The 13084-nt window shown below is 38.1% G+C and overlaps 1 protein-coding gene across 1 annotated transcript in view; it reads right to left on the reverse strand.

The window, feature by feature from the left end:
• Elk (Eag-like K[+] channel) overlaps positions 1–13084 on the reverse strand; it is a 33898-nt gene that overhangs the window by 18854 nt on the left and 1960 nt on the right. Inside the window, exons 3-8 of the mRNA XM_017164207.3 lie at positions 10916–11026; positions 10655–10774; positions 8562–8699; positions 3873–4117; positions 3039–3267; positions 2223–2386 (exon numbers count right to left, since the gene is read on the reverse strand). Coding sequence (XP_017019696.1) covers positions 2223–2386; positions 3039–3267; positions 3873–4117; positions 8562–8699; positions 10655–10774; positions 10916–11026 — 1007 coding nt within the window. The remainder of the gene's footprint in view (positions 1–2222; positions 2387–3038; positions 3268–3872; positions 4118–8561; positions 8700–10654; positions 10775–10915; positions 11027–13084) is intronic.

Genomic DNA, 13084 nt, shown 5'->3' on the forward strand with positions numbered 1-13084 from the left:
AAAATGTAAAAGTTTAAGCCCCCAAAAACACATTCATAAATGACTTTTGGCTGAACTTTTTCTAGTCGTGCGGCAGCGGGACGTGTCACAAATTTTTACAATTAGAGAACATTAAAGTTTTATTGAAACTTTCTGTGTGTCAGCAGCTTAGCACACGCCCCTGATTTTGCCCCCAAAAACTTTTCTCTCTCTCTCTCTCTCTCTCTCTCTCTCTCTCTCTGTATATATGTATAAGAATTTATATATAATTCTTCAAGCGGAAGTCGCTGAAAGCAGACTGGGCAGGGGGTTAAGTCTCTTTTTATTTGATCAGTGTATCCATCGGAAGTTGGCAAAGAAACAGCAAAGAAAAAACCGCAGAAAATCAATGGAACATGAGTTCGAACGAAAATTTAGCGCAAAAGATAATCCCACAACAAGGATGATTTGGTACAGAGGAAAGTCCTTGAATGGAACAAGGAATAAGGTAAAAATTACTAATTGAAGAGTTCCCTGATACTATATACTTTTTGAAATAAAATAACTAAAGTTTATAAGGCGGAACAACCTTAAAAAACATCTTTAAAGCTAGGATTAATAGTTAAAAACTTTTGAAAATTTTAAAAATATTGTAAGTTTAGAATATCCTTGAAAAAATATTACTTACACAATTCTTAGATTAATATAATCCTTCTTAAACTTTCCTCCACTCAAGAAACCTTTCTTTTGTACCTCAAAAATATTATCTTCTTCGCCAACAAACTTAATAGAAAGCTCTACTGTAATGGCATTTGGCCAGGATATCCTTGGACTGTCAATGAAGGCGACGACAGCGTTCTTCACTTGCCGCAATCAGAGCGCTGACCACTTCACAGGAGGAGAACCAGCCAGCCCGGGATAACATAAGCCCGATTCAAGAACTGCGCCATTGTCCTGCAACGACCGCTCGAGGGTCTGGCCACTCGGAACTACCGGACTCTGTGGACATCGGCCAATGTCATTATAATTGCACTCTGGGCTTTAAGCTTCCGCCAGCTTCCTGACACACTTTTTCCAAGAGACTCTGATTTAAAAATATATATATATAAATTCGCGCTAACTTTGCTGCACATTTGGGTCACAACCTTGTTGTGACAACTTTGGCTTGTAATTAAAACGCGAACCAGCCGGAACAGCCGGAACAGCCAGTGGGGGGGGAGGCTTTGGCCAATGTAAGCGGCTTAATGAGCGTCAACTAGCGGCTCCAAAGTGGTCAAGTGCTGAGCTGAGCTCTGGCCCTTTTTGTGTCATCTAAAAGGGGGTTAAAGAGTTGGCTAAAAAAATGTTTGAAATAGGACTTAAATCAGTGGAAAATGGTAAGAAAATAAAAGGGTTTTAAAGGGTTAAGAAAATAATAACTAAGAAGCTGAAACTGTTTAAGGAAATAATATTCAAGTTTAATTATATATTGGAAAAAAATTTTGTAGGTGTATTCAAGTTCAACAATTCGTAGGAAATATTAAAGACAGAAAACTGTGTTGTATAAAAAAATAATAAAAGAGAATGAAATGCTTTAACAAATAACTTATTTGCTATCTAAAATTCAAGCAACATTTAAATTGTATTTAATTTATAAATATTTAAAAAGCCGTCTCTGTTCTCCCCATTTAAGCCATATTAAAAGAAACAGTTGAAATGCTTTATTTCTAAGCTCTTTACAAATGAATACTGGAATATTAGGGCCACAAAAGGCAACAATTAAATGTATAAATTTATAATTCCTTCACATTTATTTCCCCTTCAAAGACAAACTTTTCTATGAGAACTTTAACTTGTACTAACTTCTAACCTAATTGCCACAACAAAATCAAATAAATTGTAAAATTTTCTGCCCCAACTGCTTACTTTTTCGCATATAATCCGATTAAGTTACCCTCCAACCCAAAACTGTAAACTTTGGTAGTATATATGCATAATGCATGCCGAGGCCAAAAACAGTTTTATGCAAATCTCTTAAGGACATTTAGCACTTGAAATTTGTGGCATAAATGATTAATGTGAGTAGGAAAAAAGGAGGGGATTTCGTCAATTTGTTGGGGAGTAGTAAAACTATGTATCATACCAAAGTTTTTCTCATACATCGAAAAAAAAAAAACTATATACAGCCCATCAGGTAGGTGGAATGCAAATCTGGCATAAATAATTCAAAGCTTGTTTGGGGCGGCTTAAATTTATGCAACTCTCTGGTAACGACGATTACTCACCTCTCCATCGTACAGGTCGGAGGCGTACAGGTGGTCAAAGGGCAATGCCGCCAGCAGGTCCAGGGCAAACCAGCCTCGGAAGTAATTGATGGCAATCTGCTTCGAATTGGAGACCACCTCGCCCTTGCGCGACACGAAGGTGGTGCGGAAGTTGAGCAGAATATCTGCAATAAAATGGCAATAAACGTAAGCGGTGAAACAATGTTTACAATGTTCCTCCCCCAAACGAGACAGATTCAATTCCCATCCTAAGCCCCCAACCCATTCATTCCTCCCCCCCCCCCCCCCCCCCCCCCCCCCATTGATGATGATGATGATGATGATGATGATTGGAGCTCTGGGTTCCACAGGTGGCCCATAAAGGGGACACCAATTGATGTCCGATTTGCGGAGGCGAATGGGTTAAACTCACTCGCACGTTGGCTATTCTAGTTGGGGATTTACTGGGAATAGTTTTTAGATTACCAATGAAATTGAAATTTAAAGTGTAGTTTCATTGGCATTAAACTATAGTAGTTTTGAGATTTAAGACAATTGATTTTAAAAATAATTAAATATATTATTTGTATTATTTATTAAAGTTTAATATTATAAAATTATCTAGATCCTTTAGCTTCCAAGTAAAAATCTGAGGGTAAACTCTAATCCAGTTTTATTGGATTAAATTATAAACCTTACCTTCTTTTAAACACATTTTTAAGTGCTTTCAAATCTTCCGCTTAAAATACAAAACTTTTTCACAACAAAACCGTATAATACCCATTATGTTCCACAAAAAAATAAAAGAAAACGTTTCTCAAAAAGCAATCCACTCACCTACAATAAAGAGCGCCTCCACAATCACATCGGAGACCATCGTCTGGCGATCGGCCTTTGCAAAGGCCGCATTGTATGGAACCATCAGTGCCACATAGAAGGTGGCCACCAGTATGACCCAATCCCAGATGCCCTTGAACACCCCGTAGTGAGGCAGAATCAAGCGTGACTTTTTTATCGACTGCGTTTTGTATTCCGGAAACGGTGCTTCCGTTGAGTGCATAAAGTTCTGTGAAAAAAAGAAAGAAAAGAAATCAAATCAAATCAAAATCCGGTAAAAACATGAAAAGTGAATTAAATTAATTGAAACCTTTAGAGCGATTAGTGGCCAAAACGGTTTCATTCTTTTTTTCATTCGATCATACTAATTGAAATTGGTAAAAGTCACTTGAAGTTTCATCACTTCACCTGGAATTTCATTAAAAGTAAAGGTATAGAGAGGAAAATGTCACTGAATTGGGCTTAAATTGATAAAATAAAATGTAATATAGGATGGTTTTTAATATTAAGTATACGTAAATCAAGAATAAATCAAAAAAGTAAGTCAATATAATATTTAAAAATTATAACATGTTATAATTAATACCTTTAATAGTTGCCTTGTTTTATTATTTTTAAATATATTTAATTTTTAATGAAATATAAAACCCACACATTTTTCTCCGTGCATCCAAAGCACTTTAAAAAGAACACGTTTACATTTTAATTCATTTTGACGTGGGGCCAGTTCATTGTTGTGGTTGCCATCATGGCCACATACTTTCCTAGCTCATCTCACAACCAGCTGCCATCCCCACCTCCTTCTCTTCCTCCTCCCGCCCCGGATATACTCACATTTCCCAGCTTCAACTTGGTCTTGACACCGCCCTTCTCCGGCTTGTAGTGCCCGGACAGTTGATAGAGGACCGCTCTACTGCGTCGTCGGCCCATGTTGCAGCCAGCGGGTACATCCAGGTTATTGCCCTCGCCGGCCTCCGCATCACCATCGCTGGACGGCGGACCGCCCAGGCCGGGCAGGCCGCCGAGACCCAGCATGCCGGCATTGGAGCCAGCCCGGAACCGCGCGCCCAGCAGAGCAGCTGTAAGGGCAAAAACTTACAGAGTCGCAACAAAAAAAAAGCGCAAAACCAAATCGGGAAACAGGAACATTCGCAGAAGGATCGGATTTCGGGTTCGGTTTGGGTGGGTGGGGTTTTTATTATTAATAGAAAGAACAAAGAGCACAAAGAGAGAGAACACATAGAATTGTACACATAAGACATTAATTTTAAGGTTTTTCATACAATTTAAGCTGTTTTTAGTTAAGGTACCAACGAAATGCATATTTTAAAACTTTTATTTTAAAGCAAAGCCAAGTGTACTTGAGTGTGTGTGTGTGTGTGTGTATATGCATTCCCTCAGATGCTTGTCTCGACTTTTCGACAAGTTAAATAAAGCTTTTGGTCCTTAAATGCCTGGCCCTGACTCCTGGGCGCTTTTATGATTATTTTTGCTGACTTTTATTTGAGGAGCTTAGTTTTGGGGAAAACTCAGAGAAAATTTCAGCTTTTCAGGCAGATGGTGTTGGCTTTGGCACATTAGTTAATCAAAGTTTTCTTGATTATTTTTAGCTGAGATTTTAGTAATTTATGAGACACTGTTTTCTCTGATATCCTGCTCCTTGGGTGTTCGAACAATTAATAATTGCCTGACAAATATTTGGAGAGAGTGTCTACTAAATCAGGCGAATAAACATCATAAATTCACAGTGAAGAAAAGGCAAACAAAAATTCGATAAGATGTAACCGCAATAGCCCATTAAACAGTACCTAATTTTATATGTCCTCAAAAAGGACAGGTCCTGCTATAAATAACAATTAGCTAGATTGTGAAAAACTGACCCAAACTGAATTTGATACGTTTCCCAAAGCGGAGTATACTAATTACAAACGCAACAAAATATCTATAAAAAGGCAAGCAAAATTATGCAAATAAGCACCCAAAGGTACTCCCTCTTCTCTTTAGGCTTTTCTTGATTTTCTTTTATTTTCCTTTGGGTTGTTGACCAAAATATGATTTCAATTTTAAGACCCGCAAAAAGTCCAGTCAGACTTTGGTGCTGTCATATCAAAATGCCAATTAAGCTGGGCCCCGGCACCTCCCAAAACCGTAACCCAGCGACCAACCAATAGGACAAAAAAGGTCAAAGTGAAAATTTAAAAAATATATATATATATATGGTAAGGGTATGCATACAATTTTTTTATGTATGGCGGCACAACATAAAAAAGGTGGAATACGAAAATATGCACAGAACCAAAGGGGAAAAGCGTGTAAAATTCACTGACAGGCCTAATGATGTGTGAAACGATGGCTACCATCATCATCATCATCATCATCATACAACTGTCACGATTATGGCGATAATTTCATTTTGAAATCCGCTTCATCAAAACTCACTTTATTATCAACAAATATTTTTGGCCCGCCTAATTACCTTTCCTCTACCAATTTTCCTTTAGGCTGCCTTTTGTCAGGGCATTAATTTCCAACCCCGTCGTGGATTGGCACTTGAATTTTCCCCAAAGCTGTGGAAATTGGTTTTGCCAAGCCTGGTTGGTTGCCTCTCGGACTTAATTTCATTCGCATAAATTAACGAAAAATTGAATCAGGCTCGGCCGGTGCTTTGGTTTGGTTTCTCTATAGATTAATTCGATATAAACAGCATTTCACTTGGCAACTAAATGGACAATTTAATGGAATTTATTACCGAATGTTGCCCAAATGTCGTCATGTAAATGTAAATCTCTCGGTGTGTGTGTGTGTATCTAATACAATTACACAGGAGACAGGACATCAGGCAGGACTTTGGTGCTTTGAGCACGTGTTGCAAGTGCCATATCTACGTGCAACTTGCCACATCTGTCATTGCATTGAGTGTGAATGGGTGAGAACCTTTAATTTTGTGAAATTTTGGGGTATATTGAGCTGAGGTATTAGGAGTTGAAGCGTTAAAAATAATAGTTAATGACAAAAATGTGACTTTAAAAATTTAAAAACAACTATTTTACTTCTTAAAGTATTTTTTGGGAAGTTTAAAAGGTTTAAAGTTGTATAAAATTTTTACATAAAATGAATTCAAAGCTGTTTTAAAATTCTTTAAAATTTTTAAGCTAAGATAATACTAATAAAAATACTTCCTTTCTTAAAAACCCTTCTAAAAAATCTAAAACACACCAAATTCCTTTCCAAATCCTCGTTCCCTGCACTCCCAAAATTTCCATCCCATCAATGCCAAAGCGTTGACATCAGCTCTAAATAACTTAAAGCCTCAATGACAGGTAGTTCTTACAATACAGACAAGAAGGACATTGCCAGTGCAGCAAGCAAATCCTCTCAGGACTCTTCACTGACTCTATATCTCTCTTTCTCTCCCTTCAAGTGGCTTCTGCAGGGCCCGTAAATCTGCAGGCCAGACCAGGACACACGGACAGATGAATAACGATGGTAATAAAGCTGCAAATGAAAAGGTCAGAGGGGGTAGAAGCAAATGAGGTACTGTTTTTTACTCTGCATTGGCAGAATACCCAGAATCCCTTGACTGGCGACACACGCGATCCGAAAGTAAAGGCCAAGTGGAAGTGCCAGGATAAGTTGCGATGCTGTCAGAATTGTTCGAGTGCTGCATCAATATTTCAGGCGACTCCTCCTGGCATCCTTTGGGGGCACAAAGGGGCACCAACACACTTACGGTATGTCCAACTTTTTGTCTGATTAATCCAGTGAATTAGGCACAGAGCATATTTGATGTAGCTCAACTGGAAAAGAACTCCAAAACAACCGGCAACAAAAACCGAGACAGAGTCATTTCACACAGCTTAATTAAGGTAAATGCGGCTATTGAACTCTGGGGGATTCAAGTTGGTACAAGTAAATCGGAATTAACAAGTCTAATATAGTATTTTCTTATACAATAAAAATGGTTTTTCATAGGGGAAATATCGAAACAACTGCGGGAAGTGTGAATAAATAATGTAAAAAAAATCCCAAGTCAATTGTGCCCAAGCTAATTAGTTTCCTGGTTCATTTTAATTAAAAGAATGTCCTTGTTAAATATTAAAGAATAATAAACAATGACAATACTTAACATTTTTATCATGTAGCTACATTTCCTACTATTTCTAGAACGAAAATCCATATAAAATTACATAAAACACCATAAACCTTAGTTCGATAATGCCCAAAAAAATTATTATTATAATGAATTAAATGAATTGTATATATACATCTACCATCCCTAGATCATTTTCTGTTGTAAAACATTAATTTACCCCGCAAAAAGGCAAAAGCTCTCTGCAATTGAAATTGCCTCCAGCTTCGACTTAAAAGGCATTAACCGAAATTGCGAATACTTAATGCGATTCATTGCAATCATTATCATTATGAATTCATTCAGTTTCAGCCAGAATTCGCCATAACCGGCCGCTCTCCTGCCCATCGGCCGGGAATATATAGCCACAAATCAGAGCGAAAAAAACTGCGCGTGAGAGACGAGCTTTAAATTAACGTTGAAATATGGTTACGCATACATTCAGTTGTCAGGGACACGCGCCGGCAGGAAAAGGAGGAAGGAAACCGTGGGAAAGGAGTCAAAGGAGCAGCCACAGCCCGAACCGCTGAAGCTGCTCCTGCTGCTTCCATTTCCTCCCAGCTTGCCATTTTCCGAGTCAGAGGTAAAACTAACCGAAAACTCGCCTGGCGACCGCGTGAAAGGCAAGCAAAACTTCTGCAGAACTTTGTGGAAATGCCAGGAGTTGAGGTGACAAGCTGACAGAGCTCGAAAAAAAACAGGTAGCAATGATCAAGGGGGTTTTGATCAAAAATTCTATTTTGTGGAATTTTTTTTTAAAAGAAATACGATTTTTTTAAGTGTTATTAAGAGTTAATACTTAGTATTTAAGTTCTTGGCTAAAAAAATTAGCTTTAAAAAAATAATATACACATTTTCTATGGCCAATAGGTAATTATGTTTACTTAATATATTTTCAAAAGATAAAAAATATTTTTTAATATATTTAATACATTAAATATTAAATATTTTATATAAAAAAAAAGTATTTTAAAAATGTCTGAAACTTAATTTTCCCTTTAAAATAAATTCTGTAAAAAAACCTTGTTTTCCCTCACAAAATAAACCATAATTCCAGAACACCTTTCCACCTTTACAGGGTATTTCTTGGGCCAAATCAGCCGCAGAGCTGCCGCAGACACCTTTGGTTTATGTCACAACATTCCGGCAACCTGTCAGACTCTACCAATTCGCAATATTTGGCCATCTGGATGGGAAGGAAGGGAATGCAACCGTTTGTATGTGGGCTGTGTGCGTGCTTATTAATTAATTATTTAAGGGTTGAGTGGTCTGTGTTGGCGGATGGTGTTTGTGGCTTTATGTGCTCGCTTAGGTTTTCGGCGGTTTTTTGGTTATATTTCAATGTTGTTAGCCAGTGCATTATTTATACATGGGTGTCGCCGGTGTATACTTACCGCTATCACATTCCTCGTTCACATTCATCTCCAGCATTTTGGTGTGCGTGATGTCCTTGTGAGAGGCCAAAAACAGGACCACATCCCGTTTCTCGTTCTTGATGGGCACGATGTCGAACAAGCACCAGAATGGAGCACCTGCAAAGAGTTTTTTTTGTTTTTGTGTCGTTAATCAGCGGGCCAGAAAATGAATTTCGCTTGCACTGCACATCGCCTGGCATCGCGTATACGTATTGCGTATACGCCACGGGGTCTGCGGTCGCAAACCTAGCTCAATATTTGACCTTCCCCGGGTGTGTGTGTGTGTGTGTGTGTGCACTCTGACAGTGATTTTCATTTGCGGCTGCATAATTGAAACCCCATCGAAGGCCTGATTTTGATGGACTTGCGGTTAGAACAAGTATAAATAGAAAGTAACCTCTCTTTCCTATTTTTAATTAGTTATTAAATACTTTAAAAAATCGCCCACCATTTATGGAGGCGCAAAATTAATAAATAAATTGCAAGCCAACTCAATTAGACCGCAATTATTGTCCCGGCCTGCATTTTAATTATCTTCCAGTAATTATACACACAGCCCGAGGTCAACCAGATCGAGTTCACCCCTAGTCTGCCGCGGCCAATGCATAATTAATAAAACACACAGCCCCGGCGTACATACGAGAAAAGAAAACCCCCTGGGGGAGGGAAGAAGGCGGAGGGTTATACTGGAAAAAAAGGAATTTAAATATTGATATTGGTTTTATATTTAGAAAATGAAATTTCTTAAAGTTTTGCAAATTATCAAACATTTTTCGTTAGTTTTTATCATCTTTAATTGTAAAAACCCTCAAACTTTTATTAGTTTTTCCCAGTGTAGCATCCCTTTCTCTTCCCTGCTGTTGGTTAAAAGTTTTAAACGCTTCGCTAATTAGAAAACTTACACTCAAAGTTGATGGATCTATCCATCTTGGGCTTTATCTCGGCTCTGGGCTTTGTCTTGATTAATCGTGACCTCATTAGGACTACAAAATACCGCGGCCTGGACGTGCGAAAATGTTAAGAGCAAGCAATTTATTGTGCGTCGCCCAGCATGTCAACGAGGTGGGGGGAGGAAAGCATAAGGACTCGCTGGTCCTGTGAGACCCAAACCGCAGGAAACTATGTAGTTGGAGACTGCTGCGCTTAACTCAATCAGGAGCAGCAGCAGTGAGTGAGTGAGTGACTTTCCTTCTCGATGCCTCGAATTATAAGTCAATGGCAAACTGATCTGGCAGGTGGTTGGTTGGTTGGTTGACTGGATTTTCCCTGCGGTTCCAGTCACAATTGATGGCCAACTTTTCACTTTGAGCCCCGTGGTTGTCATGGCTTTTGTTATGCCTTTCGTAGAAGGACAATAATACTTCCTTTATTCTTGCAAAACATTTTCCTTGTACAGAAGGACAATGGCTGAAGGTGCAGCCCACATGACTTTGTGGGATTATCAAGAAATTAAAAGCTGAACAAAAGCTGAAAATAAGCAGAGCTTGGCTCTGTCAATTAGTGTCGTAAAGGGAGTTGGAATAAAAGGTTTGTCTTTCAAGTGACACAAAATGAAGGTGGAAAGGGGATTTTAGTAGCTTGAAATTTAATATTGCAGAGATTTTGAATGTTAAATGAAATTTTCTAAATTTTTCTATATATTTTATTTATTTAAGAAAGAAAATATAGAAAATACTTCACAAAAATGGTAGAGTTTTCGCTATTACAAGACCTCCTCAATAGATGATATTTTGGTTTAAAAACCCTGAAAATTCTTAATTTAATATCTTGATAATTTTTACACATAGAAATGCTTGCCTTGAGGCATATTTTCACTTATCTAAACCCTTGTTTATCCAGATCTTCTTAGTTAGCCACTTAAACTTTCACGCTTTCAACCGCAGAGACCCCAAGAAACCAAAAATAATTTCCTTTCTAGCTAGGCATTCGCCATTTGCCGCTTCATCTTCATTTGAAAATTTTTAATTAAAAAGAAAATACGGGCCAGAAACAATTTTCGCCGCATTCTCCGGCGAATCGTGCAGGCGGGGCGAGAGGTAATATTATTTTTTTTTTCGGCAGAGCTAACTCACCTTCCTTCTTGTAGAAAATAACCTCCAGCTTCAGTTCCATTTTGGTGGAGAGACTTTTCTCAATTTGCTGCTTGTGCTCGTCCTTCGTATCCGGTCCGTAGAGGAAATGACATGAGCAGCCTGGTTTGTAGAAGGAGGGGGTTTTCCCGTTTTCCCGTTGCCAGGCAGGACAATTGAATGAAATTGCACGATAAACACAATACATTGAAATGAGTATTCAAGTGTTAAATAAGTTGGGGGCGTCTGTCCGCCATTCCTTACCCTTTTGCATAATTTGCGCGCGTGAATATCCTGTCAAATCCACGAACCCATCCGAGCAATAAACAATTGGATTGCCATTTGCCTGCGCATTGCCGAGCACAAAGTTCGAGTCTGAAATTTCGAGAAGAAAAGAGCTGGATGAGAAAGGGGAGCGGGAAAAGCATTGGGCCGCTAAGAACAACAAAAGGTCGGTGGGGGGAGGGAAAACTCGAAATGGAAATGGTAGAACGGATGGGCGATGCTGAAGGATGATGTTCAGCTGCCTTTCATTTGCCATGAAATATTGTCCCGACAAACAACGGTAATAAGACAAGTCCTGCTGTGTGTCCTTTTCACGGGAAAACGAGATTGACGGCCCCAGCTGGGCTGTCGCCTTAAAATGCACATTCTCCAATATTTGCCAGAGAAATGTCTCACATTTTCCTAAGCACTTGGGAATTAAATATATATTATATATTTCCTTTGTGGACATTGGCTATGTGAATTAAATATTTAATTTTTGTATTTCTCAAAAATCTAATTCAATTACATTTGTCTCATATGAATAGAATTAACTTTATAATTTTATTGTATCCACTTTCCTCCCATTAAATATGTTTCAATGCCCCATGTTGTTATTATTTGTTGAACCTTCACTTTTTATGGCTTTGCCATTTGCACTTGACCTTCAAGTCTGGAACTTGCTGGCAAAAAAAATATATAAATTTTATTGTTTGTGCAAAAACGCTCAAATAAACCGAAAAAATCTGAACAGCATTTAATTAAATTTTCTGGAAGCGAACTCGCTGCAGGAAATGAAATTCCTTCTATGCCATTTGGCCAGTTTCACATAAGATTTCTTATTTTTTGTTGGCTTTGCTCCCTGGGAACGGAAATCCAGCTAAAGGGTAGTAGTAGCTCCCTGAATTTATTTATAACCTTTCAAAGAAGCACAATTCAATAAGACAGAACTGCTAACAGCACGTTTTTCCCTTTTTATTTACCTTGTGTGCAATTTCATAAATAGAAATTTACCCAGAACTCCCCGTTTGAATCCCTTTATAGCTAGAACCGCTGTGAATAGAGCCAGAAAGAGCTCGTAATTGCCGACACAATGGACAGATTAGGATGTACTATATGTTTATATATATATCTATATGGAAAGTGGAAAGCGAACCGGATGTGGATGCAACAAATTGAATTGAGAGACAAGCCTGGCTGAATGGCAGCTCGAAATGAAAACTCAAATGGGGCACACAATGAGAGGAGGAGCTGCTGTGTGTGCCTGAGTGTGTTCTGCAACAATAGCAACAAGTCACAGATATGTTCTAGAAAATGAAAAGTAACTGCAATAATAATCCCATTTATTAGCAATCAAGCAGCTTTGGAAAAGTGCCAGCAAATTGTTTACAATCATCCATCCGTTCAAAGCTAATTGACGTTGCCGTAAGCAACTGCAAATTGATTGTTAAATACTTTATTTTGCTGACACCGCAATAACCAAGGAATTAAAAGTAAATTTACTTAATGTATTGCATCAATAAAAACTTCGGGGGAAAAGTTCTCTGCGGTCGCATTAAGAGCTAAGTGCACGCGTGGGTGAAAAACTAATAAAGCTGTTGTTTGCTTTCCGATTTGTTTAAAACTTGTTTAAAAATCAAATGAATTAAAGCTTTTATGGAGTTAAGTTAGAGAAAATTGCTCAATTAAAGATTTAGATTTTTGTTTTAATTTGGAAAGGTATTTTCGCATATCGAATATTATAGATTTCCTGCATCCCTAGCGTATCCTTGTACCTATTCCAAAGCATATATATAATTTTACTAAACACTTTTTCTTTTCACTTATTAAACACCAAATTAAGTGTGAAATAGTGTAAAATGTAGCTTACATTTTCTGTTTTTATATTTGTAATACATCACCTGAACATTATACTTATTTACGGAACAATTTTGACAGCCGGCAGCTAAATCACTTGCAGGCTGCTCTTTGTTTGAGTTATTTGCCTGAATGCCGGCGACAAGGACATTCACATCCTCATCCTCAGCCACATCCTTACGCTCAGCTGACTGACTCCGGCTCATTTAATATGCTCCCTTTATTATTTATGCCTCGTAAAACCTTTTTAATCCCCCAACTGCTGAGCATTTCATGTTTCCGAGTTTTGTGACAACTCGTAAAGACAATTAT

This window comes from Drosophila kikkawai, chromosome 2R (genome assembly GCF_030179895.1).
Source record: "Drosophila kikkawai strain 14028-0561.14 chromosome 2R, DkikHiC1v2, whole genome shotgun sequence".
In the NCBI taxonomy this organism is placed as follows: domain Eukaryota; kingdom Metazoa; phylum Arthropoda; class Insecta; order Diptera; family Drosophilidae; genus Drosophila; species Drosophila kikkawai.